Genomic DNA, 27,148 nt, shown 5'->3' on the forward strand with positions numbered 1-27,148 from the left:
GGGGGGAATCTGCCCCTCTCCAAACCCGATCACCAATTTCCTTGGGCCCACCAAAACCGAGGTATCAAGACATTGGACTAAAGTCCCTGGTTTAAAATGCCAAAGCTGTACTACTTCCGGGCGCCAAACTTCGACATCTCACCAGACAGCGCCACGGCACCACGGCTGGGGAGCATCTTCTCGAGCCTGAAGCGACTAACCCGGCCGCTGAACCAGGACGAATACGTGACGATCCCGACGCACCTCCGCAACAACAGCACCAAGAGCGACTTCAAGGACACGTCGAGCAAGAACATCGACGTCGGCGGCGGCGTGTACGCCGACATCGCATCGGGGGTCGGCAGCGCCGAGGCCATCTACGGGTTCGCGCAGGACAGGAAGCACACGTATGCGTGCGAGGTGCTCGAGACGGAGGAATTCGACCCCACGGCCGAGTTCGTCCAGGAGTGCGTGTTCTCATCCAAGAGCGTGCAAGACTTCATCGCCGAGAGCTTTGTCGGAAATAAGTCCGTCTACATGATCACGGGCCTGAAGATCGCGACGGGGCTCCGCATGGCTGATGCGACGAGTACGACCCAGGGACCGAGTTTGAAGGTCGGTGTCAGTGCGTTGCCGTTCGGCGTGCCTGCGGAAGCGGGCCCGAAGGCGGATTTGAAGGTTGGGACCGGCCGGGACGTCCAGTTTGGCGGGTCATCGAAGATCGTGTTTGCGTATCGTGCGATCAAGGTGAAGTCGAGGCGGGATGGGAAGGTCTCCTATAAGGATCTCAGTGGTGGGGAATATGCGATTGGGAAGGATGAGGGTGAGTATGGCGATGAAGGGTGGGATTTGGAGGTTTTGGACGAGGAGGATGTTGGACGCATGTTTCCTGGCTCCGAGAAAATGGATGTTGCTTATGAGGAGTCTACTGGGTGAAGGTGATTTTGAATTTGGGGGAAATATCAGTATCATATTTCATTTTATGGCTTTGTTGATCTCGTTGTCAATCCATTCCCACGAGTTGTCCTTCTGGAAGAAATCCCATGGTCGGATCCACCAATATTTATCGACTCGTGGGTCTTTCATGCGCTCAAACATCCTCTGCATGCCATCTACCCGTCTTAACTTCATCCAGTTCTCGGGAGACAGAGTTTTCCTCGCATAGTCGAGCACGATTGCCGCGATGCCCGCCGCTATCGGAGTCGCGCAGGACGTGCCGCTCATATACTTTGTGTTACCAGGTGACTTGAGGTGTGCTGGCCAGGCTGCGTTGATCCACTCACCCAGGACCATTATTCTCTGGTTGTCGTGGGGACCAGGTGTGAATGTCGAGGGCTGTCCAGTTCCGGTACCGGAATGGACGCAAATGACTTCAAGCGCCCGAGCAGGCCAGCAAACATGGTCGGGTCGATTGTTGCCGTCGTTGGAGGCCGCTGCGAATAACGAGACTCCACTTTGATATGCGTATCTGATGGCCTTGAGGATTGAGTGTTCCTTCGTGTCGCAATCTTGTTCTTCTTCGAATCCAAATGACATGACGATGATGTCGACTTTCCATATATCAACGGCATATCGAATAGCCTGTAGAGAGGAGTCAATCAAAAGTCTCAAGTTCTGGTGCTGTCTCAACTTACTTTAGCCACATTCTTCAATTCTGTTTGCATGTTCGGTTTTCGTTCCTTGAAAACCCTTGCACTATGAATTATGGCGTTCTGAGCTATTTTCGCCAATAGTGTCGCAATATGCGTGCCATGTCCCACCTCATCTTTACTATCCTCCATGCTTTCTCCGCCGACATCGACCCAACTTCTATATTTCATATCATCATTTCTGTCGTAAATATCCCGCTGCACATCGGAGAGCTCAATACCCGTGTCGAGGACGGCAATTTTGACTTTATCCTCGCTGCGGTGAGTAGACAGTCTGGTGTGAACATCTTGCATCCACTTAAACCACTCTAGTGATTGCTGGACTCTATGTCAGGTTAGTAGTGGCTTCCAAAACGTGGTGGAGGCCATTTACTTCTCTTCATTCATGGGCAGTCCGTCGTCATCGCCATAGAGGCAGGACGGACGAGCTTCGGCTACTCCACAGGTCATGGTCAAATCTGATCTGGCAACTTGGGGTTGTGCCTTCAATTCATCGAGCTGTTTCTGTGCGTTTTCGATGGCCGCAGAGTTGAAGTAATAGTTGTGTTCTAGTGGCCGCACAATTTTCTTGTAGATGTATTGTCTGATGTCCGTTTCCTCGGCAGGATCTGGATTCAGGCAGGCATCAATGGCTTTGAAATACCATGGGTCCAACTTGTCTTGGTATCGCTCCAGTAAATTGGAAGTGTGTGTGTAGTCCGAGTTAATGTTTTCGCCGCCCTCATCATCACTATCTGAATCCTCTTCCTCAATTTCCGGGTCAATGCTTAAGCCTTGTTGAAGCAGCTGCATCTCTAAAAGCACTTTCCCCAAGGCCAGTACGCTAGGAGCTTGATGTTGTGCTTCATTAATGTCTTCAAATGGGAGTTCCATTTTTGGTTGGCAGGTACTAATCGTCGATGACAGATATGGTTTTTGAAAGTCGAGTTTCCCGGGCTTCATCTTTCCATGATAATGGAAGTTAACATAATTTGTCCATTGCGGCAAGATATGGGTTCTCTCGCAAGTTTGCCAATGCGGATTCAACCAGTAGAAGAGTCCTTCGGCGGCGTCCTCGTCATAAAGCTGAAGAAGCGCGTGTGATAGGACAAGGGATAGCCCATTGATGTCGCGTTTTGTTACCTGGCCGTCCTTTTGGGAGATCAGAGACGAGATAGTCGACAGTGGCACTCCCTGTCCAGCATTGACAAAGAGCTGTTTGGGATGGGCTTTCTTGTCAACCCGAAGATGTTTCTGCTCGATATCCATTGATAGACGAAAAGTGCTTTTAAGCCCTCTCCTGATGAAGCGACAAATTGTTGGGAACTCTGTAGGCTTCCCACCAGTACATACAGTGATGAGGTTTGTCTCTCGCTGGACTTTAGTAAAGGAGTCAGTTTGTGCAAACGTCACGTTACCCCTACCATGGCGTCAGTATGAAGCTGCAGACATCGTGAAGGGAAATTCAGACTCTTTGGGCCGTACGAATATCTCTCCCTCCTGCCACTTTAAACTGGTATTCGAGCCCGAGAAGAGTAACTCAAACTTTGCAGATCCATCCTTGCCATGGGGTGACCGTAAGCTAGCTAGATTCAATTGCACTGTGCGAGAAAGCGTCGTACAATCACATGTCCAGTACTGTTGAAGAAGTTCCTGGATCAGATTGGCTTCACTCAAGATATTCTGTGGCAAGTCATCCTTGGCCGCCTCAGGCACGAAATCCTGGATATTTGACCGCTTATGGCCCTCAGTCAGGCCCTGGGAACAGCGACGAAGCCGCCGCAGAAGGTATTCTTGGTCGTCTTTATTTTGGCTGTATCTGATGAATTTGCAAGGTTGTGGTAAATTTTTCAGGATACACAGCCTTGGGTAAGAACGTTTGCCAATATCCGGCGTCTAAATATCAGCAAGGACCAAAATAGCCACCGAAACCTTGGCTGGGCCTTTTTTGGGGACGTACTATTTCCTCTTGGACTAAATGATCAAGTAGCTCTGCGACTTCCTCGAGCAGTGACTGTTCGTTGGGATCTGGCGTTCGACCACAGAGTATCACCTCAAGTTCTGATGCAATGAGAGTCATAAAATAGCGGAAGCGAACTTGAAAATCATGTGGACTGGAAACCCCATTTCGGAGAGCGCGGGCGCTCTCCATAAAGGCGGGAATTATCCCGATGAGCAATTCCGGTAACGACATTCTCGAAAAGGCCGCAACTGTCCTCCGCAACGCGGATCTTCCCAAGAGAACACATCTACCCGATAAAATCGTGGAATCCGGATGGGAAGATGTTCAGCCTCATCCTCCAACTGGCAGACCAGATGTCGGGTTCTAAACCAGATGCTAGTTCGACGCTACCTGCAGTAACCTCGCCACTAAAAAGTTCTAGGCTGAATATGGAATGGTCACTCATCCAGAATCACATGTCAAACATGTCAAAGTTAGTGCCAAGTCTACTTCAGCCTCAGAATGATGTGAAACCGCGTTCGATCAATGACAGTTCTTGATATTAAGATGGTGTTCATGCAGTTGATCGTGAGGGTCTGACGAGCAAGTTGCACCTTGGAGTTCGAATGTCCACGACACTTAGCCACGCCTCATACCGGTCATGGCCAAGCGCTGCAAGATTCAGATCGACCTTTGCCCTCCCCTCCGTTTACCAAATGATTCGATCTACGCTTGGCGGTGACTGGATACTCGTCGAGTCCCATTATGGCCCAGCATCCTGGTCGCACTCCGGTAATCGTGGACACTCTCTTCGAGCGCTCTAGACGCAGCCTCGACCTACTAAAAGTATGCGCGTCTATGCGATGGTCATCGCTCGAGGTAGGCTGGGCAGAACGGCAGCTAGCTGCCTTTCTTCTCTGGACATCAAGTATCGGTGTCTTCGCACAAGGTACAGTATCGGCAGATCATCGCCTACGGGGACACCAAGATATTCGGTTACTTCTTGAAGATCTACTCGAATCTCTGGAAACAAGTTTGGAGCAATGTAAGCCAACTCCAGGGTTTCTGAAGCATTCATTAATATCACGCACGGACAGTACAATCTCAATCTCAAGCCCAGACAACAATGCCGCATTCTGATAGTGCGGTCAATGCCAGCTCACATAGAGTACGGGATTCTGGGCCACAGATTTCCATTTCTCAGCTAACGGAGAGTGTGGAAATGGCAATAAGCTACCTCACAACGCTTGCAATATCCATTCGGAAATCAGGTACACAGTATCGGGATCGTCGGGCTGAGCGTTTTGCAGAGAATAGCCCAGAGTTCAAAACCACAAAAGATGATATGTACGACTTTCTCAAATCAATACGCATGTCAGGAATTTTCAGAGACCACAAATCGACCACAGAAGAAATCGCAAGGGATCTCAAGCTGGACAGTCCCTTATTTGAGCGACTTGTTGACTGCAACATGAAGCGCTGGAGTCAATTCATATACGCCAGGCACCACGACAAATCACTAAGTGCAATTACTCCTAATCCAAATTCACAACACGCTGAGCATCGCAATGCTCCAACAGGAGAATCTGTTGTCGATCAAGTTTCATCAGGGGTCTCAAAGATCAACCTCGAAGGAGTGGTTGAAAATTCTACCCCAGTAGAGTCGGACGGTACCATAATTTCAAGACTAAGTACAGCAGCAACTCCAATCGAAAAAGGGCTCTTTCAGTCAACATTACCGGCTATTGGCGAGGATCGTTCCGAAGTTCTTATTCCGAATATTGCAGGCTCATTTATTGCGGGCAGAGTGAGGCTGAAGTATCCACCACCTCCAAAAACGGCGGCTTCGTCGAAGCATTTTCAGTGCTCTTGCTGTCGGCAATTGTTACCGGTGGAGTTTGCCGAGCAGGAGAATTGGAGGTTCGTTCTTCCTTGAGCCTATCTACCAGGAAAGCGCTGATGAGCATGTCTGCAACATAGAAAGCATGTTAAATCTGATCTCAAGCCTTACGTTTGTCTCCTGGAAAAATGCTTGCAACCTAATGAAACATTTACTGACACGAAAGCCTGGCTTTCGCATATGGAAACAGAGCACAATAAGACAATTGTACGATGGGCTTGTAATGCTAAACATGACTCACCAGCAGTCTTCCCATCTGAACAAGAGTTCGTCAGCCACATGAAGGACATGCATCCCAAAGTGGCAACAAAGTCTCAGCTTCCAATAATCACGAAAAGAAGCGGCAAACCTGCGGCTCAGATGTTCATCAATTGTCCTCTGTGTGGTTGGTTACCGGGTTTTGATCCAAATCGAGCTGGGTCGGGAAAGGAGCAAGGTGGAAAGGATCCCCAAGATGAAGCCAATGCAATGAGAGAGAAAAGCAAGCTCAATAAACATATTGCTGAGCACCTTCAAGATATCGCCCTACGATCTTTGCCCGAAGAAGCTTTCCCTTCTGAGCAAGATTCGATAGGATCTGTTACGTCCTCAAACTCTTCTACAGGGTCGAATGCGACAGATCTGGATATCACAACCAGTGAAGTAGACTTCCTGAGCCGGCAGGCTCTGGAAATTGATGGCAGTGCTCCTGATCACCTTCTCGAACAGAACCCAGAGAAAATTCTCGATGAAAAGCTACCTGCTACACAACCGTCTAGGAACAGCTACTGGGGTTGGCTATTTACTGCACTCACAAAGATCCAGCTTACCAGGCCCGAGTTACCAAACCCATGTATGTCACGAATCCTCGTCTTTTGATATAAAATTGACAGAGCCACTTCTTTCCAGTCATGTGTCCTCACCTTGAGCCCCTTCAGTTCATTGACCGCCCTGTGCTGTTCCGGAAGCTGCTCACTGCGCTCCGATTATCGGGCGCAAGGGGAAACCCCGGGTTTCAAACACTTTGTCTACTCACAGGACCGGTGGGGAGTGGGTAAGTGCATGACAAGTCCTTGCCATGGAGCTTCTTAGCCTTACCGAGATCTAGGAAAACCGAACTTGCCACCAAGTTCGTTTACAGGCTGCGTCGTTACGACCGAAATATCTCGATTTTCTGGGTTTCTTCTCCCTCTTACCTTGACATGGTATTCATTAGCCGGTCCAAATTTTTCTCTGAAATTGCTCACGCGTGCTGGCTACCTTCTGACGAGGAAGAATATGTCCGACAGTGGCTTAGTCGAGAAGGAAATGGAAGATGGCTCATTGTCATGGATATTAATGAGGAGCTAAAGCGTCATAGTCCCGAGGATGTACGACAGTTCATTCCAGCTTGCGCACACGGTTCGGTTCTTCTTCTGACGACATCTTCAAACCCTGTCCTTGAACAAGTTGCCCAAACGACAAGCAAAGAAGTTCTATCAGATTCGGTTCTAAACTTCACCGGGTTAGGGTTGACATCATCAAAACCCCATCCAAAAGTGTCAGAAAAGGAAGTGTTCATTGAAGAAATGACCATTTCGGAGTCTCACGCATTTGTAAACAGTATGGCATCTTACGAGCTTTATGAGGAACGTGTAGCGCAAGTAGTCTATGCTACGAAGCCGAGGTTACCACGGGATTTGATATCTGCAGCAAATGCAGCATGGACTGTCTGGTATACGAAGTCGAGGCAAATGACGAGAGAACAGGAGGAGATCACCAGGCTTGGTTTGACGAATGCTGCCAGCTCGAGCAAGATGAGTATAGAACAACAGGAAAACGCAAATTTGGGTTTAGTTTCGAACCACCCAGAGAACGATCATGATGTTCTTGCAAGCGATCAATCTCCCATCGGCCACACAGCTCTTGGGGCCCTCGAAAATGTATCAACTGAGGCGGAAGCTCTTGCCAATGCTACCGTTGACAAAGATATCTCCTCCTCTCAGGTCGGTGGCCTGCGCCGACCCAGGGCGTTGCGCTCTCACCGCAGCGAGGGAAATGACAACCCTGCTCCGCCCAGAACCGAAAGGAGCTATCGAACCATCGGCAACAAAAGTGCTGGGCCGTCTCGCAGTGCTGCATCGTCATTCCTGAGCACGTTCAGCCCCGACGACAAACCGACCCCCGAGATCGATGCCGAGGGTCAGGAAGTTGGAGATGGCTATGTGCTTGGAAAGCAGATAGGATATGGTGGGTATAGTATCATCAGAGAAGCTACGCATCTGGACGCAGGACAATTTCGCAGAGTTGCAGTGAAGATTGTCCGCACCAGAATCACTGACGTTCCAGCAGAGGATAACGAGAAGATTCAATTCCAGCTTGGTTATGAGGTTGAGTTATGGCGATTCATTGATCACCCCCACCTTCTTCAATTGGATGCGGTGTATGAGCTCGATGAAGCTTGGTTCTGCATTATGCCACTTAATCAAGGAGGGGATCTCTCTGATATCGTCAGGGCACACCGAGAAGGCATCACTTTGACACATGCACAGAGCTATAGCTTTCAACTCGCCTCAGCACTGAGATATCTGCATGACGAGCTCAAGATCGTGCATCGCGATGTCTGTCTAAGCAATTGTCTCGTTCAAAGTGCCCTTGCCGACAAGCCTGGGCTCCTTCGACTTTGCAACTTCGGCTTGGCGAGATGGACAGAGAAACCGGCTGAGGGCTATCCTCAGAGGCCTAACATGGCTGCCGCTCTTTATACTGAAGGAAATTTGGATTTTGCAGCGCCTGAGCTGCTCAAAGCGTTGTCGGCAAGAAGCAGTCCTATAATATCACCAAAACTCGACGTTTGGGCATATGGCGTTTGCATTTATTCAATGGTTGTCGGAAGCTTACCATTTCAAAATACCTTTCAACCACGCCTTTTGATGGCAAATTTGGCAGGCGATTGGGACAGAAAGCTACTGACAGAGAGAGGCGGAGACGACTGCTTTGAGCTTGTCAAATATTGCCTGGCGGCGGCTCCTATGGAGCGGTGGAATATGACTGATGTCCTGGCTTGTCTTTGGTTAGATCTGCCGGACTCCTTGAGGGGAGTTGAGCAGATAATGAGTTCCTCACCAGAAGCAGCTTTCGACGTTTCCCCAGGCGCACATACTGTCGATTCGGACGATTCTAGACGCAGAAATGAAAGTATTAGTGTGCTGTCCAACGCAGGGATTTCGGTAACGAATGAGAGTACGTCTACTGCACTGCTTCAAGGTTCAGGCCGACTTGACCCGCAATATGAGCGCCGTCCGTCATCATTTTACAAAATTGGAGCTGTCTTCTCTGCGTTAGCACACGCCGAAACAAGTTTCGATCAGCCTAAGACTTATAAAGGCTATGCTAGCAACCAACAGGTTCTGACGAAAGGTAAATATGGTCAAAGTATCTATAGTTACGTCAGGCGAATGGTGGTAGTTCGCGAAGGACACAGCTTCTGTGTTTGCATTCCGATCAATACATACACTGGAAGAGGCCTGAATAAATTTAGGAATGCTCACGGTGTGGTAGATCAAGAAGAGGTCAACAATCACTCCATAATCCATATGTCCGATACCGAGCCTTGTTATCTCAGCGGTGAGCCTGGGACGAACAAGAACGCGATCTCAGTGCGCAAGGCAGCTCCCAGTCAGAGACTAGGAGTAGACAGCAGATTATGCTATTCACAGCCATCAACAGTTGAGCATAATATTACTTCGATGCATGTCGGACAAGTCACGCAGGAATGCCTGGGCGACCTGATCCAGTACTACAGGGCGGCCCAGGGGCATTAGGATTGGGAGACGAGAATTCTCCATCTACGTCAGAGTACGAGAGAACTTCGAAGTCCAAATCATGGTTCGCCAGAAAATACAGTCTACCGACTAGGCATGGCTCTAGAGAGCGTAGCATCCGGACCGAGGAAGAGTTTAATCTGGCGAAAGAACAGGTAGATGCAGATTTTAAAGTGGTATGACGTGAAATCAGTATTGGAGCCAAACCATAAGCTCCAAGCACATCTCTCTGAAGTCATCTGGTATCACTTCGAATAGACATGAAATGGAGTAGAAGAGCTCGCAGTCAAACAAAAGAACGACGCTTCGTTCCTAGCAGAGCCTTTGAATTCCCACCTCTAAGCATGGGAAGTGAGAACTTCGTACTTGGTAGGAGAAAGGCAAGGAGTGCAGCTTGAGTTAAGGTAGAGCTTTGTAGAGCTTTACTGACGCGAGTCATTTTTAGCCATGCCAAGATAATACTTCACCCAATGATGACTCGCGTGGAATCAACTTTTTCCGCCTTGTTCCATCCTTCTAGAGATATATTGTGTTTCCTAAAAGCGATTGAGGCTTTCCTTAAAATCTCGTCAAATCAACCAGAGTCATCTCAGAAGCAGCAGAAACTCGAGGGTTCTACGAAATGGCTGCTATTATAGAGAGTCTACCGATACCACCAGTCAAAGATCTTGCAAGCAGTGGTAAGTCCTTCACTCCCATAGAGACGACCATCAAGTCAGCCATCCCCCCAAAATTCTTGGGGAGAATTCATGCTGCCCTTCCCAAGATCGTTCGGAGCGGGCAGTGTTCAGGCGTTGACGTACATACCAATTGTTGACATTTTGCAACCTTACACTTCGACTCCCGATCCCATTATCTCAGAGTAGTGGGATCGTTGACGGTTACGTGATAATGTTTTACAAAGATGCGGTTAACTGATTCTTGATACAGAGTCATCCATAAGACGATCAGCATTGAAGACAATTGTGTCACACTTAGATGAACGACCTGCCACATCACCATTGACTCCGACCCAATCCTTGCAACTATGGCGAGGGTTATATGTTGCGGTTTACATGCATGACAGCAAGAACGCAGTATCCGTACAGAATCTTATTGCAGAGATCGCCAGCTTATCTAGGGTAGTTGCCGCCAAGGACGACGACATCAGCAAGTCTGACAGCCAGGATGGTGTCTGGCTTGACACCTGGACAACAGCCTTTTGGGAGACCATCTGTCGCGAGTGGGCATCTATCGATCAATGGCGTATGAACAAGATCTTGCTGCTAGTTCGATTCTTCTTACGGGAGACTTTTGGCCTTCTATTTGCTGCAGTTTCGACGGATAAATCGGAAGCAAGGTCAAAATCTCATAGTACTGTTGCCCGACAAGTCCAAGTACTCGAGACATGGCCGCTGAGTCCACAAGACCGAAAGATACCCGATGGGTTAAGGCTTCACGTGCTTGACGTCTGGTCTGATGAACTGGTGGGACGATTCACTGCAGCACGGGAGGGACAAGACTCATCGAAGGAGGGCGGTGAGGGCAGCCTCGAGGCCTCTTTGACAGATGCTGCAACGCTCATTATGTCTCCAGTGGAGAAGATCAGCAAAGAGGCCTTGAGCAAGGGTGTGAAGATAAGAGCAAAGGAGTCATTGAAATCATTCCAAGAGGCCTTATAAGACAATTGCCGTTCATCTCGAAGTTACAATGCTCTGACGACCATGGTCACTGATATCGAAAACCAAAGTCACCCTCAGGAAAGAGGCGTAGCTGTTATCATCTACGGCAATATCAAATTTGTGACACCAGCAAATAACACAAGGAAACTACCAGTTTACGATGCTGTCACGAAAAGATACCAAACAGCTGATAGGAGCTTGTTGCACCCAGATCGAGGGCCGTGACTTGAATCACCAGGTTCATCCAGCAAACCCACCGAGCTGTCTGGAACGTCACATCTGACAGGCCACGAACTGACAGGCACAAGCCGTCACGTCCGGCGTCCCAAAATAGCCAGGTTTGGGTCTGATCCATTCAACCAGTAGGTGGACAACTCAAGAGCCTCGTCAATCCCGTCGCAGGCCGGTCGCGGTTGGAAATGGCTAGCCGAGAGTGCAGATAATGACCATTTTCTACCGAGTACTCTACGGGGCGAAGGATTGCTGAATAAGATGCAGGACAGTCAGCCAATATGATAATTCCAAATTCAAGAATCTCTCCTTGGAACAATAAGCTCGGTCCACAATCCCCACACAAAATACACCTGGTTAAAGGCGGAGACTTCGGTGTCGATCACCAAGCCTAGCCTAACATGACATTTTATGTTTGACAAATAGGCCATTGTAAGTAGAAGTGATGCGACATTATTGACCTCTTGAACAATCTGCGTTGATATAGCCCTTTAAGCCCTATCATTTCATCGTGGATATGTCATCAACAAATTGCTGAAATTTCATTCTCAATCTCAGGTTGGCCACCATCTTTGTCCATACAAAAAGTATTTGTCAGACTTCTGAGCATATTAGCCAAGAAGGGGCATCATCAGCTTTCTCCTGTTTAGTTCACCCTCTAGCGATCTCTTAGTTTGCACAATATCTAACACTTCCACTAAATATTCTTCCTTGCCTAGTGCTTATAGGAGAGAAGAAGGAAGGTACCTTCGGAGCGGAGATGAATATCGTCGGAGGACTGGTTTGTAGCAAAATCTTAGGCAGTCTGACAAGCTTTAAGTCCGCCCAACTTGAACACGCCGCCGCGGAAAGGCCAAATGCTGCTTGTTAGCCACGGAACCGCCGGGCATTTCCACCACAACACTACACCCGCTAATTGACCTTCAAAGCTCCAAACGGGGACCGTCTTCGGCCCTACAGCATTACTATGTTGAGAAGAGCATAAATCCAAAATCAACAAGACGAGGCCGGCCCAATATAATCTCATTCTGGCATAGACTTTAGCCTGCAACGCCATCGCACTCCACTTGTGGACGATCGGTGAAGGATCCTGTCGTCACGACTGACTAAGGGAGACTATCAAAGCAGCGAGAGAGATGCCAAATTCATGTTCTCGTGAACAAGGGACCTGTGGAGGCATTTCACGCAGCACAGCGCAAGTGAAGGTCTCGGGCTTATTTCGATCACCTGGGCATGGCCCTGCGAGGCCGTCTCAAAGAGCGGACTCCTATTGATCCTCAGGGTTGTCATTGCATGGCATGGCACGCGATGTCATACCCCAGCCCTCCCATGGCAGGAGACTAAGTGTCACCGAGGCAGCAGAGTGAATGTACTGGAGTATGATGATCAGTTGTCACTAGACTCCCTGGAGCACCAACGTCCATTGAAGTGATATTCAGACTCTCAGTATATATAAAGAATCCTCTCCGGATCATTTCTTCCTCACATATCTGTCAATCTAACAACTTAGCTACCCAGACCATCCATCACTGGCTTGCGACAATGGGGCTCTCATCTCTCACCCGCGCGGTCGCAGCTATTGCTGCTGTTGCCCTCACAATCACGACCTCCGTCAACGCGATCCCTACCTGGCCTGATAGCAGTAGCAGCACCAACCGCAACTTCCAGTGCCAGAACCTCACCATCCCAGTGACAATCAGCGCACGCAATGCCATCTTCGACGTCGCAACCCCGGAGACAAACATCGAAGTCACCAACTTCATTCTCAACCTCGCGCAACAAGGCCACAACTACAGCCACACGATACTTAAGGAGTACGCAGATGTGTCTGGCGACTACACCCTGGCCGCGACATACTGCGCACCCTTGAACGGAAATTCCAAAACGCTGCAGATCCTCACCCACGGCGTTGGTTTCGACCGCTCATACTGGGACATCCCACTCAACGACTTCAACTACTCGTACGTCGCCAGCGCCGTCGGCGAGCACGGCTTCTCCACACTGTCCTGGGACCGACTGGGCATCGGCGCCTCGACGCATGGCGAGCCCGTCAACGAGATCCAAGCAACGCTCGAAATCGCCGCGCTGAAGGAACTGACCAGACTCGCGCGCGCGCAGCAGATCCCCGGCCTGGCCCTCCCGTCATTCGAGAAATACGTGCACGTCGGGCACTCGTTCGGGTCGATCCAGAGCTTCGAGCTGGCGCGCGAGTCGCCCGACCTCTCGGACGGCCTGATCCTCACCGGCTTCGGACTCAACGGGTCCTTTCTGCCCTTCTTCCAGTTCGGCGGCAACTGGGTGTCGGCGACGAGCATCCCAGCCCTCGCCTCGCAGTACGCCGCCGGCTACTTCGGCGCAGGCAACCCGTCCGCCGTTCAGACGAATTTCTTCTCGCCGGGCCAATTCTCCGCCTCTGCACTAGACCTCGCCGCCGGCGCACTCGGCCAGCCCGTCACGGTCGGCGAGCTGCTCACCATCGCCTCCGCCATCGGCGGCGTCAGCCAATTTTCCGGCCCCGTCCTCGTCATCACCGGCGAGCGCGACCTGCCCTTCTGCGGCGGTGACTGTCTCGCCACCGGCGACCCCGCCGTCGCGAGTATCCCCGCGGGCGTCGCGGCGTTCGTGCCCAGTTCTCGCAGCTACGAGACTTTCATCGTCCCCAAGGCTGGCCATGGTTTGAACTTCGAATACTCGGCCCAGACCACGTACCAGCATATTGCGCGGTTTTTGGAGGCGAATGGTTTCGCGTGATTTTGCTTTGTCTTGATGACGATGATTATGATAACAATTAGATGACGGAGGAGCTGGTGGTGCTGAGTTGAATGGTGTGTTGCCCCCTGGATAGGCTTCTGTGCTGGGGAGGAATATTGGCCTGACTCCATACTGGGTTCCTAGGCAGACGCAACGGCTCCTTTTATGGCGATTGTCGTGGTGGAAGTGGTGATTCGATACTCTAATTAGCCAACGTCAATGAGCTCTTTGAATCAATCAGATTTCTATATCTGAATCAAGCTCATGTTATGAGAGGAGGTTGTGCGCTCAGTGAAATTTATGTGTCGGATGTGCCAGAAGATGAGCAGGTTATGGTTGATACATTTTTGTGTCGATCACATCTAGCAGCACCGAGCACTACGTCCCATCGTTTAGGCACGTGTGGTATTCACTGTCATGTTCGTGGGTGGTGGTTCTCCAACCATAGTTTGTCACTACATATATGTATAACGTCTGTGCAAGTCTGACAAGAGACCCATCAGGTAAATCAAAAGACCGAAATCCAAAACATGCCGTTCCACCTTGGGGTATATAAATCTGCTCGGAGACATGTCCGAAAAATGAGCGCGGTAGGGCTAAATACAAAGCCATGTATTGCTGTACTAGGAGAAGGTGTCTGCTCTTATGCTGTGGGGTATCACATTTTGGTTCTCTCGATACCAAGTCGCTCGAGTGCAAGGGAGATCAAATCGATCCGGACAAATGATAAGCGTTGTTTTTCGTGTTTGTTGCCATTGTAGAAATAGGATTGAATGACGCTGGAAGGTGACTTTTCTCCATTCGTAAGTAGATTTGAAGTCTGGCGAGGAGTCTTGTCTAGAGAGATCGTCGAGCTCCTGAGTTCATCGTTTCTGCCGGCTTTGCTTGGCATTCAACATGTTTTTCAACTCCATCCTTGAAAGACAGTAAGATGAGAAGGACAGCGGGACCAAGGCTATCTCGGTAAGGAATTACCGCGTTCATCACCACTTATATCTATGGTGTCCCAGCCTTTGGGTCCATCGACTTCATAGACACCGCCATGTCTACTCAGCACAGTGCCAAGCGCTTTATGACACTCCAATTGAAATGGTTCGAATGGGAGTTGTTCACCATCAACGCTGAAGTAGCCGCCATCTCGGTTAGCATTCCGACCTTCACCAGAAACGCCCCAGCGATCCAGTAGTTGCCCTAAGCGGCCTTGTCGATCCGTGTTCTCACTTTTCTGCACGTGTCGACCAAATTTAGGGATGAGACGAACAGCCTTTACTTTGCGAATGCGCACCACGTCCTTGTCGAAGAAGGTGTTCTTTTCGACGGACATTAGAAGGTCAAGAGATGTGAGACGTGATACATCTCCGTCTATCGTGACAAGGTCGCAGAGGCCATCCGAAGGAAGCGATGCCGGGAAGAAGGGTGCATTGGCGGACATTATGTTCATGTTTCCACAATAAAAATTACCCAGGTTGTGGTAATGTGTCAGGGGTGACCACCCATCTCCAATTGGTAAAGGGTCGTTGATTGTGCCGTATTGTAAAGGAGGGAGACCGAGATTGGTAGAGGCATCGAGGGGAGTGTCGAGATCTGCACGAGAGATGGAAGTGGGTATCTGTGCTTTGGCTCTTTCACGAGCATAATGTCGTTTTATTTCTTGCTTGTCTTCGATCTCAGTCTTGACGGCAATATCACAGGGATAGAGTGTCTTTCCGAGGAGACGGATCAGAAATCCGTATACAAATCTTGACTCGCCCATCCAACGAACATTCTCGGTGCCCAGATCGCTTTCGGCCACTATTCCCAGGGATTGGGAAAGAAATGACAGTGTCCTTTTGTCGCCTTGAGTGACACTGACTAGGTCCATAGGTGTGCGAATGCCCTTGACAATACACAATGCGGCCGTACTGCATTCTCCGGTGCCGTTCAGATTCCAACACATAGCATTACCACTACCACATGGCAGCTGAGCTATAGCCACCTTTCTCAACGCCTCAGCAGCGTTGGGCTTCTTGGCCAAGCCATTGAAGCATTCATGGGGAAGTCCATCTCCTGAGGCGCTGACCAGAACATCAAAGGCATTGATATCCAACCTCTCGGCGATTTCTGTGGCGTGGCCGGAATGGGTGGTTCTCTCAACGTCAACTTCACAACGTGCAGCAGCAAAAATGGGCTCGATCTCTTTTGAGTACAGCTTCTCCGCCTTTCCCACACCACCATATGGGTTGATTAGGAGTTTTATTCTCTTGTTTCGTTGCGAGTGTCCGTAGGAGCGGGCTAGTAATCGTTGGACCCATCTTGAGGCTTTGTCTTCGGCAGATGTGTAATTCTCAAGGGTGTAATTGATGTAGGCGACTGCGACGGGACCGCGGGGGGATTTCGAGGTAGGTTTGGCATACCGGATGGTGAGATCGTTCTTGACTACTTCGGCCCAGAGAATGTTGAAGTAGGGAATGGAACGGGTGTTTGTGGTTCCTACATTGAAGACTCAGTCGCCGCAGTCAAAAGAGGACGGCCATGCAGTCGACATACTTTGTGGCAGTAGCCCAAAGCACGAAAAGCCCGTACCTTCACTGATCCCCTCATCTGTACAGGAGACTGTCAACAACATGGTCTTTGGAGTGGAATTGGCACCAATGACCTACCTAGGACTATCACAGAATCGGTGCCGAGAGTCAGGGTGGCATTGCGACCAACACTAAGGGTGGACTCGACAATGGTTTCTCTTTCATCCTCTATGGTAGCATGATCCGCGAAGGGATCGGAGTCGTGGGAAGAGTGGTTGGCCATGTTGTTGGTCTAGCAGAGGCGCATAGTGAGGGATGTGGAGAAAGAACGGTTGAAAGGAGTGGAATAACGAAAGAACAATCACATCGCGTTGCCCATCTGGGTATGAGTGTACAGTAAGAATTGCTTGTCCTTGAGTGGGAGTCTCACTGTGAGTCCTGGCCGGCCAGGCCTAACCGCGCACTGGCAGGGCAGCGGCGAGGCGGGTCAGGCACCGAGCAGAAGTTCGGACCAGGTTGACCAATTTGGCACTAGGCAAGTATGACATCGGCTAGGGAAGGTGCCCTGTTTTGGCAAGGTCGGCTGGTAGCCACGCAAGCACTAACTACCGTCAGTTTGAACATTTATCCATGCATATCACATCTGATCACGAGACGTTCTCACTGAAAGTTGTAGGAGTGCCTTGCGGCAAACCTTGGAGACTGGCCAAGACCAAAGTTCGACTTACGACTTACGAGCAACTTGGGTAGCAGCACGTACATCGTATATGTCGGAGACTTTGTGGGTGTCTGAGTGCCTCGGTCCTGTAATATCGAGTCCAAGTGCTTTACGCACCTTGACCCAGTTCTCTTTATTAATCCATGTGCTCGAGAGCATTCTCCGCCACCTGATAGAAAATATGTAGGTAGATAATTTATATGAGTACAAGGAGATTCGTCACACAAAGAACACACCAACAGTACCCAGGGACTAGAAAGCAGTATCCACCTTCCACATCGACTCATCATTTCCGCTTCCTTTTCAGAAGGCAGACGAGTGCTGTCGACTGGGCAACGAGACACCTCCGCTCGAGCTGCTCACGTCACTTCTGGGAGTTTGCAGCTCAGGCTCATCAACCACCAACCGCCTGATCTCTACGATCCAGGGGTGCTGCAGCAACTCAGCTGCTGTACTTCGTTTGGCCGGATCCCTCTGGAAGCACTTATTCAAGAAATCAATGCCCATCTCACTGAGCTGATCCTCAGAGGGCAGTTGTGGCGGGTTGCCTTGGGCAATGTTGTACATGATGGCCCATTCATTGTCCAATGTCGACCATGGCCGACGACCCGTGGCCATTTCAAGGACTACACAACCCAATGACCAGATGTCAGCCGCTCCAGAAAATCGGGTTGCTGGTCCATCACCTCGAATCACTTCGGGAGACATGTACATTGGCGTTCCCGTCATGGTCTTTTGAGGCATCCTGGGAGCTCCTGCTCCGTGTCCAGTTTCCCCTTCTCGACGTTGAACAGGTTCCGCCCCAGCAGCCATCATGGTTTGTCCTTGTCGAGCAATCACCTTGGCGGCTCCGAAATCGACATATTTGATAACCCCATTGTGATCCAGTAAGACGTTTTCGGGCTTAATGTCACGGTGTACTATTTGTGCTTGGTGCAAGTATGCCAACCCTTCCAGCATCTGTAAGACGTAGACCATGATTACTGTTTCGTCCTCGATACGCCCATGCTCCAGAAGACCGGCAACGGAACCACCCGAGCAATATTCCATGAAAATGTACACCTTGTCTCGATGCACCTCGATGCCATAATATGATACAATGTTTGGATGATCCAGCACAGCCAAGACACCCATTTCATCACTGATCTGTTTGACAATGGTCGGAATAAGCTGAGGATCTTGGAGACGAATTTCTTTGACGGCCATCAACGTGCCTGTGTCCAGATTAAGCGCAGCGTAGACCGATCCGAAAGTGCCGCCTCCCACGAATTGACCCTGTTGCCACCTCATCGTGATATTGGTGGCAGAAGACGACAAGAACGTGAGTGATCGATCAGCCTCATTCGCGCCCTCGAGCACACGACCAAGATTGGTCTTGGAGGTTCCGCGTTCTTCACGTGCTGAATCAATCTCCTCCAGCTGCCACATGCGTTGCTCGCACATCTGTTTAGCACAGTCGTCGTCATTTCTCAGCTTGGTGTAATCGAGTCGTTTGTTGAGTCCAGAACTGGCTTCGGCACGTGATTTCTCCTGTTGTGCTGCCAACGTCGATCTCGCACCCATGATATCAAAATGTGAGATCAATACAGACATGCAGCCAGCAACCTTGACTCGGATCCGCTTGTAATCCTCTTCGCCAATGTCCAGGATGTTTCGTCCGCGCGTCATGACCATGGCGAATTCCAATGCAATCACAGCCCACTTGAAGGTCCTCCTATCGGCTGCATCACAATCATCACAAATGAAGCTGACCCAGTCGAGAGCCAATCGAGTGAGCTTCAAGTTGTTCATCATACGTCGATTAGCATCCATGTATGTGAGAGATCGTTTTCCGAATTCGGTGGCAAACGCAAAACAAGACTGTATCAGCTCTGGACTTGCAATCCCGCCGTTTTGAGACCGAACCACTTCCACACTCTCCATAATGGTATTGGACAGTTTGAAAGTGGTCTTCTTGATTTTTCCTAGCTCCAAATTGACCCGCGATAGGTTGGCTCGTTGTTCAATGACCACATCGAGCTCACGTCCAACTGCATTGGCGAATTCAATTCTTGCGCTCTGCAGACGTTGAGATGAACCGTCAGCTACAAGTCTCAGCCGTCCGACTCTCACATCACTGGGCAATTCCAAGACATCCACTTCCATTCTTGGGCCTTCCCATTGCATGTCGTCTTCTGGTCTGATGATCAAAATGTATGGATTGGATGGATCTTCTGGGGCATCGTCCGCATGGAATGACGTCCCGAGAATGGACTGGATTTCTTTGGGTCTGTTCCAAAGTGAAGGCGATGCCACGAACAGAACGCCCTTGGGGCTATTGCTACCCATGTCCGCAACAAAATGACCAGAGACGAGGAGAGATTCAGTAAAGTCATGTAGTTGTTGTGAATCCATCCCAAGGTTGAACTCGGTTGCATTTTCGAAGCGCTGCCGTAGGATTCGAGAGAATCGGAAAAGTTTTCTTTGACGCACACGGACCGAGTCAAGAATGGCCTTGTATCGTTTTTCCATCTCAACTGGATTTTCATCGGGCTTGGTTCGAAGTTCCCGCTCAAATGAGCCGGTCAACCGGAGTAACGATTTTGCTGTTAACGAGCTGAACTGTTCGGCGACCTCGATATCTCCGCCCTCCAAGTGACGGCCGATTTCATTCGAAAAGCCCCATTCTTGTTCCAGAATTTCGGCTTCTCGGAATGTGTTCTTGTTGGCACTCAACTTCCAGTTCAGCATTTTGAAATAGAACTTTAGGGCATCGACAATAACAGAATCGAACGCCTCGTCTATACAGGGAGGTAAATCCCAACCAGGTTCCGGATTTGATACCATGACGTACTCCTTCTTTATAAGGCAAGCAAGTCTCATCAGGATCTGGAATTGTGCAATCATCTGGTCTATGATGAGAATGGATTGTTGAGTAGATTCCTTCATCTTTTTCGCGTAAGAGAGCCGCATTCGAATGATTTCCACAATTAGTCGAGAAGGGAAATTGACCAGGGTCAGAAGTTCTTCAATATAAGGAGGCAGATGGCGAGCTGCGAATGCTCCGGCATTCTGGATCAGGGTTACTTTGGCCTTCTTGATGACGTCTCCAATTCCTTTCAACATGCTCTTGTCACTATGCAGAGACTTGAGTCCATCTTCCTTGAGAATGCGGTCGATGAAAGAGGACTCATCGGCCAGATCACCTCCACTCCCATTACGGTGCTTCTGTTTGGTGAAATCGAGCTCTGGATTTCCCACCCATGCTTGAAGTAGACCCAACTCGGTATTGATAGACTGGGTGATGTTGTGCCAGGCGAAAATCGCATCACAGCTGGTTCGGAATGCTTCAGAGGCCGCTCGGCCATGAGCTGTCTCCAGGGCTTGCCGAGAAGAGTAGAGCCACTCGCACTTCTCTATACTGGCAACTCCTTCCTGGACTTGTTCCAATGTCGTTTTGCCGACAACAGTTTCACCCTTGATCTCAAAACCAATGATGCTCTCAACCACGGGTGGCAGATCTTGACGGGCTTCTTCAATCAGTCGCTTCTGCATCGCAATCGGACGTCCATAGTATTTAGCCCTGACCCCAAGCCATATCTCCGAGCCAAGCTCGGATCTTGTCTTTTGCTCCAACGTGCCGATTAACCTCTGCTTCTCTTGCTTGACCACGTCACCTTTCAGTACCGATGCAAGCATCGAGTGCCATTCCAGTCGTTCTCGGTTGCCAGGAATTTGGAATTCTTCTTCCGACGGTTGGAGATTGTCCTCATTACCAAGAAACATCAGAGTCTCATCGTAGGGGTCATCGAAGTGATGCTCTCCCGAGGGAGAATCTTCATCAGTCTCGTCATCAGTGCTGTACCCAATGCTGGGAGTCCGAGGGTCATTGCCGAACCAATCCTGCGGCTGCTGTCTCACTTTTTGTACATAGGCCTTCTCTTGAGCTTTGTATTGTGCATTAGGGTCCCTTCTTGATGACCGCATCGCCTGTGATGAATGTGCGCGGCCGGAGTTTAGGGAAAGGAATTGAGGCGGTCGCCGAGCAGGAGCATAGGTGTTTGAAGGCGTCCGTAAAGGACCACCCGGCCTAGGATTCTGGGGGTCACTAGAGAAGGATCTGTCCATAGCTGTTGGCGGCGCGCCGCCACTGCCACCTCGTGGTCTTGGACCTGTTCCAGGACCTGGTCCATATGAGTTCCACGAATTCAGCGCAGATGAAAAACCCGATGTTGGGGTGTAGGAAGAGATGGTCGAGGTGGGAGTATAAGTGACACCAGGCTCGGACGGGTCGTAAGGCGAGTTTTGAGCATAGCCATATACAGCAGAAGGAACGATGTCTTCGTCAGAGCCCGAGGAAGATCCGCCACCTGGATGGTGCATCTCCTGATGTTCCATGACCAGAGGCAGTCGGCCTTCTTCGATACGCTGGACTTCGGACTTTGGAGGACGAGGGCCGAATTGTCGCGGAGGGAGACTCGAGGGAAGGACAGGCGACGGTGAGTAGAGTTGAAGTTGAGATTGCGTTGGCAAGATTGGAAGTGATTGAGATTCCGGCCCAGCCGTTGGCATCGTGGACGGCGGTGCTTGGGCGGGCATGGGATTTGGGTTTCCAATAGTTGGAGGTGCCATTAGTGGCTGATGCTGCAGGCCTGGAGCTCCAACTGTGGCGTGGCTTCTGGGGATGGCAATGGGCTGCTGCATTTTTGACGCTTGAGCGCCCAAATGGAGAAGACACTCAAATAGTTATCCTCAGGCCAGGACTTGTCAAGTAGATAGATATAAAACACATGATAAGTTGGTATAGGCAAAAAATCTTGAGAACGCGTTGATAGCCTCCACAATCCTCGGACCACTACGAGTACAGACAACTTTTTCTTACTATGGCGCGAAGGGGGTGAATGTCCAAGTCACATCATGACCAGAACCAAGTCTTGACCCCCGGAGAGTGGCTGCTTCTTGCTACCGGCTTGCCCAGCTTGCCCGGATCAGCGTCCCGGCCATTCGCTTCGTGGCTTTCAGGCTTTAGCGATCCCTATTCGGAACCAAGAGCCCCTCCAAGAGCCTCCAACGGCCACACCAGGCCAAACTTGGCGGTGGCTATCCTTAAAACTTGGAACAAAGTCCCGACAATCTTGGAAGTTGGAAGTGGTCTTTTGTTTCAAGGGAGTTGACACACCCAGTGACACCGGGCCACAGAATCCTTCATCAACAACGATTGGTTCATCTCTCGATCTCTTCAATTCTGCATTGATCAGAATAAGGCTGATACAATTCAAGGGGATCTCCGTATGCCAATAAATGAACGCGCAACTTGTCCGTCAGTGGGTGAGGTATCAGTACCTAGGTATGTACGAGTATTCCCATCCTGCACACGTACACATTTCGTAAGCGAAGCCTACATACACTTCTTGCTATCATTCTGAGCGTGACCTACTCGTACAATACCCTCATCTCTGATGTGTAATTGACATGCTGCAACGTCGTGTCAGCTTGTGGAGTGTATTGCTTGCTTACTGTCATTGTGACTGCTCGAGTGTGCCTTGGTCCCCAACAACCAGTCAATCTTGTTCCAATATTACCGACTTGGACAGAATGACGCGATGCGATGACAACTTGGTAGACGAGCACACTCTGATAACCAATCATCTCTGTAGGTCAACCACTCCGGACCAATGTTTCGGTCGCCATTCTTTGTCTTGGAGGTACGAAATAGTCGTAACTTGAAAGTAGGGGCTTGTCTTGGTGAACATTGACGGAGGCGAACAGGTCACCAAGATAGGAGATATCGGGTGCTTCGTCCGACGCACGACCCACGACTCACGGAAGGCGCGGCTGGAAGACGACATGATGCCATCCTCTTCATTTACAAGTATGACCACCATTGACAACACGTGGAACATTGGCTTTATCGATGGATTTCCGTACTTGCGAGCCGACTCGGGGTCTGACAGAAGAGTAATTGTAGCCTCGTGTCTTGCCACAGGCTTGGACTTGATAGACTAGATGTGACTGTTCAAGTTGACTGTAATCTTTTGAAGATGACCAATCAAGTTTCGGTGTGGTCAGAAATCAGAAATCAAGTGGTGCGGCGTACTCGTATGAGTCTGAGATGAGGAACCCAAATACTCCGCGCGCCCTGTGGTTCATTCCGTGGTTCGGAGCATAGCGGGTGAGCGGACCAACGTCAACTTTTAGGTCAAGTTGTACATGGCGAACTTTGACTCGGCTCTTACCGTGCTGGTCCACAAGGTGGCCTCCTTCGTAGGGAGCGATCAATAGTGTAGTCATCACTCATGGTCACAGTTGAGAAAGAAGGCGGTTATCCAACATCTGCCGGATACTCGGCAACCATCATGGTTCATTCTTGTGACCATTACCGGGTGATGGCGAGAGGGCCTTGTCCATATTCTGTCCGCTACTTCGTATCTCGAACAAGTTGGCTCGCTGGGTCGCTGCAGTCACGACGCACTCCAGCTGCCTAAGTACTTGGCACCGTCTGCAAATCCAGATCTTTAGGGGCAGATGATAACCAAGCATGCGGGGAAGGGCTTAAGCATTGTCGGGGGGACTCAACTAGAGGTTGAAGTTTGAGTTGTTCTCAACCACTTGTCCCGCTAGGATATAGTATGCCATGTTGGATAATACTAACTTGTTTCTGTATATGTCGCAAAAGCAAATCTCTCCATCTCGGTTAAATCGAGATTCGAGAAGAAACATCAATGATTCTACGAAGTAACTCTGCAGACCCCCCTATTCGTATGTTCAACCGCAAACATGGCTGTGGCCACGAGGCTCGGCTCCATCAAGCGAAAGCCTGAAGTCAAGTTTGCTTATCAGTGGAGCACGACCATGGAGATGAGGTGGCCGCCCTGGTGGTTGCGGGAAGGGGCGCCCCAAACACGCCCTCGTGCTTGGCAATCTGACTGGATCCAATGGGACACGACATGCTTATCTTTACCTCTACAACCAACTCAACGACCACATCGCTCTCTCATGATCAAATATCTTTCAACCGGGCGTCCACGCCTAATCCACAGTTGCTAGTGGATTCCGAAGGCTTGTGCCTCCTGCGTTGCCCTGCACGGATGCTCTGCAGGGCAGGAGCATGAGTTTCTAAGTTCAGCCTGCAAAAACGGCCTGTCAATCATGCATGTTCGTGCAACAAATCTCAAGTCTGGGCGGAGCAATCGAGACCAAATCATATCCGTATGCGAGAGGCAGATACAGTACGAATCCTCCAACAGGTTACTCAGACCAACATGAGGGTGGTCATGCCTGCTTCCCTCTGCGACACCGTGGGTCTGTCATCACGGTGATCCGTGAGTATCATGCCATATCCGTCTCCGTACTCCCTACTGAGCACGGTTCCCTACGTGACTGTGCCGATGGGACCTGATTCGGTATGCATATAAGACAGCCCAAACAGATGGTGCAACAGAGTCCAGTGTGCAGCATCGGTGGGTCCTTTCAACTCGAATCTCACCGGTTCGATTCGTCCAACGGGGCCATGGTTGAATCTCCGCCTGAACCGGGATATTTGAGCTTACTCTCAGCCAGTTGCCCTAGCCGCAGCCATTTCGCCAATCCACCCACGCTATTTCATACTTTATTTGTCCAGACTCCATTCCCGACATTCCTCCCACACGCATTTAGATACGAACCCCCTCGTACGGCGCCTTCCTGCTCGAACCAAGGGGTTTTAGCCTTGAGTCCTTGACAGAGGAACATGTCTTTTCCGCTTGACTTCAACGCATGATTCAACCTGGAACCCATACGGTAACTCGTAGTGAAAGCAAGGTGGGCCTGTTCTTCGACACCACTATCTTATGGTCGGTCTATTCTAATATTCTTTTCTTTTTCCCGACTACTACCTTCCGTAAAGTCCCTCCCTCCACCTTCTTTCGCCATTCTCGCTTCTTCATAAAGGTAATCGACTGTCCCCTTGACTTCGCTCGTGCAACAGTCCCAGTCTGTACGTTGCTACGATCCTGCGCCTGTTTGCGCATCCCACCTCCACTAAATCACGACCACATCCTCTACCTCGACGCAATCGACTTGCAGAGAACTAATTCACAATGTCCGACGCTTCGGATACCCTTCCTTACGTCCCTCTAGAGGTCTATGAGGGTAATGCTTGCTACTTCTGTCATTCATGCATCGTTCGCCAAACTGACATCATGTAGGCACCTCTATGACTGGTGGAGACTCTTTGACTGAAGATCTCAACCTTTTCTACAATGCCGGCGACATTGCCTGGATGATCACTTCGACAGCCTTGGTGCTGCTCATGATTCCCGGTGTAGGGTACGCGCTCCTCGGTCAAACACAAATCCAAACCCAAACATATACTTACACTAAAACAGTTTCTTCTATTCTGGTCTTGCTCGACGCAAGTCCGCTCTGTCACTCATTTGGCTGTCTATCGCCGCAACTGGTCTCATTTCCTTCCAATGGTTTTTCTGGGGTTATTCACTCGCCTTTTCTCACACCGCCGGCAAGTACATTGGCGACTTGGAGAACATCGGTTTCCGCAATGTTCTCGGTGCGCCATCCGTGGGATCCTCCAAAATTCCCGATCTTTTGTTCGCTGTCTACCAGGGCATGTTCGCTGCGATCACTGTTGCACTCGCCATTGGTGCTGCTGCTGAGAGAGGCCGCATGCTACCAGCCATGGTCTTCGCATTCATTTGGTCGACTATCGTCTACGACCCAATTGCCTGCTGGACATGGAACTCCTCCGGATGGGCTTTCCAAATGGGCGGTCTCGACTTCGCTGGAGGCACCCCCGTGCATATTTCTTCAGGTGCTGCAGCCCTTGCTTACTCCCTGATGCTCGGAAAGCGTCGTGGCCATGGTACTCACGAATTGAACTATCGCCCTCATAATGTTACTCATATTGTCATTGGAACTGTCTTCCTATGGGTTGGGTATGTGGTCCCTAACCAGTTCGCACAGTCTCACGTTTATTGACTATTTTACAGATGGTTCGGCTTCAATGCTGGTAGTGCTCTGGCCGCCAATCTTCGTGCTGTCATGGCCGCAGTTGTCACCAATCTTGCCGCCAGCGTCGGTGGTCTCACCTGGTGTCTTCTCGATTACCGCCTTGAGAGAAAGTGGTCCACTGTAGGATTTTGCAGTGGTGTCATCTCCGGCCTGGTTGCAATCACCCCAGCATCAGGCTTCGTGCCTGCCTGGTCAGCCGTCGTCTTCGGTGTGGTCGGTGGAATCGCTTGCAACTATGCCACCAAACTGAAGTTCCTCCTTCATATCGATGATTCACTTGACATCTTCGCCATCCACGGTATCGGCGGTCTTGTTGGCGACCTCCTGACTGGTCTCTTCGCCGCAGACTACATAGCCCATCTCGATGGTTTCTCCGAGATCAGCGGAGGCTGGCTCAATAAACACTGGATCCAATTGGCCTATCAGTTAGCTGATGGAGTCAGCGGCATGGCATATTCCTTCGTTCTCAGTTGCGCCATTCTCTTCGCCCTCAACTTCATCCCCGGCCTTCACCTCCGTGCTTCTGAGCAGGAGGAGATCATGGGTATGGACGAGACCGAAATCGGTGAATTCGCCTACGACTACGTCGAGCTCAGTCGTGACGTCGTCAACGGTCTGGAGACAGAGGCTGTCCCAGCGTCCCGCCAGAGCCCCAGCCCAGAAAACGATCTCAAGCCCGATGACATCGAGAAGTGAGATCTTTCACTACTCCTGCATGATTACATCTCCCACGCCGATACTTGCCAATACCTGCTCAGTTTTATCACCATCCTAAAAGAATCTTATATTCCCCCAGTTTGATGTCTTTCTTGTATTGTACTGCCTACTGCCATGGTGTTGGGAGAATCCTCGGTGTCGCAATTGATGTGCATAACTTCTTAGCGCTATAATTTCCATTAGGGTTTCCTCGACGCGGCTCGGATGGAGATTGGCTAGCACGAAACGAATATACCATATCTACGCAATATTAATATCAAACTTTCCACACCATCCTCCAAGATTAATCAAGTTGTCCTATCTTCTCGTTAGTTGATTGTCTAACAGAGTATTCCGCAGTCCTTTGTCATGCA

General features: G+C 50.1%; 8 protein-coding genes across 8 annotated transcripts; 5 read left to right on the top strand and 3 right to left on the bottom strand.

Moving 5' to 3' along the window:
* Nucleotides 1–96: 96 nt before the first annotated feature.
* Nucleotides 97–915, top strand: LTR84_001621 (uncharacterized protein; the record flags this gene model as incomplete). The annotated part of the gene is made up of 1 exon (XM_064845244.1): nucleotides 97–915. One exon carries the CDS (start codon nucleotides 97–99, stop codon nucleotides 913–915), a length of 819 nt encoding a protein of 272 aa, XP_064707502.1.
* Nucleotides 916–954: 39 nt separating this feature from the next.
* Nucleotides 955–2,876, bottom strand: LTR84_001622 (uncharacterized protein; the record flags this gene model as incomplete). The annotated part of the gene is made up of 3 exons (XM_064845245.1): nucleotides 955–1,560; nucleotides 1,614–1,953; nucleotides 2,002–2,876. 3 exons carry the CDS (start codon nucleotides 2,874–2,876, stop codon nucleotides 955–957), a joined length of 1,821 nt encoding a protein of 606 aa, XP_064707503.1.
* A 1,438-nt stretch (nucleotides 2,877–4,314) lies between these two features.
* On the top strand, nucleotides 4,315–9,231 carry LTR84_001623 (uncharacterized protein; the record flags this gene model as incomplete). The annotated part of the gene is made up of 5 exons (XM_064845246.1): nucleotides 4,315–4,594; nucleotides 4,647–5,469; nucleotides 5,530–6,281; nucleotides 6,338–6,482; nucleotides 6,537–9,231. The coding sequence occupies 5 exons, from the start codon at nucleotides 4,315–4,317 to the stop codon at nucleotides 9,229–9,231; spliced, it is 4,695 nt and encodes a 1,564-aa protein (XP_064707504.1).
* A 622-nt stretch (nucleotides 9,232–9,853) lies between these two features.
* On the top strand, nucleotides 9,854–10,892 carry LTR84_001624 (uncharacterized protein; the record flags this gene model as incomplete). The annotated part of the gene is made up of 2 exons (XM_064845247.1): nucleotides 9,854–9,911; nucleotides 10,162–10,892. 2 exons carry the CDS (start codon nucleotides 9,854–9,856, stop codon nucleotides 10,890–10,892), a joined length of 789 nt encoding a protein of 262 aa, XP_064707505.1.
* Nucleotides 10,893–12,665: 1,773 nt separating this feature from the next.
* Nucleotides 12,666–13,874, top strand: LTR84_001625 (uncharacterized protein; the record flags this gene model as incomplete). The annotated part of the gene is made up of 1 exon (XM_064845248.1): nucleotides 12,666–13,874. The coding sequence occupies one exon, from the start codon at nucleotides 12,666–12,668 to the stop codon at nucleotides 13,872–13,874; it is 1,209 nt and encodes a 402-aa protein (XP_064707506.1).
* A 955-nt stretch (nucleotides 13,875–14,829) lies between these two features.
* On the bottom strand, nucleotides 14,830–16,658 carry LTR84_001626 (uncharacterized protein; the record flags this gene model as incomplete). The annotated part of the gene is made up of 3 exons (XM_064845249.1): nucleotides 14,830–16,343; nucleotides 16,437–16,454; nucleotides 16,514–16,658. 3 exons carry the CDS (start codon nucleotides 16,656–16,658, stop codon nucleotides 14,830–14,832), a joined length of 1,677 nt encoding a protein of 558 aa, XP_064707507.1.
* A 738-nt stretch (nucleotides 16,659–17,396) lies between these two features.
* LTR84_001627 (uncharacterized protein) lies at nucleotides 17,397–21,776 on the bottom strand (the record flags this gene model as incomplete). The annotated part of the gene is made up of 1 exon (XM_064845250.1): nucleotides 17,397–21,776. One exon carries the CDS (start codon nucleotides 21,774–21,776, stop codon nucleotides 17,397–17,399), a length of 4,380 nt encoding a protein of 1,459 aa, XP_064707508.1.
* A 3,374-nt stretch (nucleotides 21,777–25,150) lies between these two features.
* Nucleotides 25,151–26,774, top strand: AMT1 (ammonium transporter Amt1; the record flags this gene model as incomplete). The annotated part of the gene is made up of 4 exons (XM_064845251.1): nucleotides 25,151–25,202; nucleotides 25,259–25,379; nucleotides 25,439–26,002; nucleotides 26,057–26,774. The coding sequence occupies 4 exons, from the start codon at nucleotides 25,151–25,153 to the stop codon at nucleotides 26,772–26,774; spliced, it is 1,455 nt and encodes a 484-aa protein (XP_064707509.1).
* Nucleotides 26,775–27,148: the final 374 nt, after the last annotated feature.

The sequence above is a fragment of the Exophiala bonariae genome, assembly GCF_035927105.1.
Source record: "Exophiala bonariae strain CCFEE 5792 chromosome Unknown scaffold_10, whole genome shotgun sequence".
NCBI classification, from domain to species: domain Eukaryota; kingdom Fungi; phylum Ascomycota; class Eurotiomycetes; order Chaetothyriales; family Herpotrichiellaceae; genus Exophiala; species Exophiala bonariae.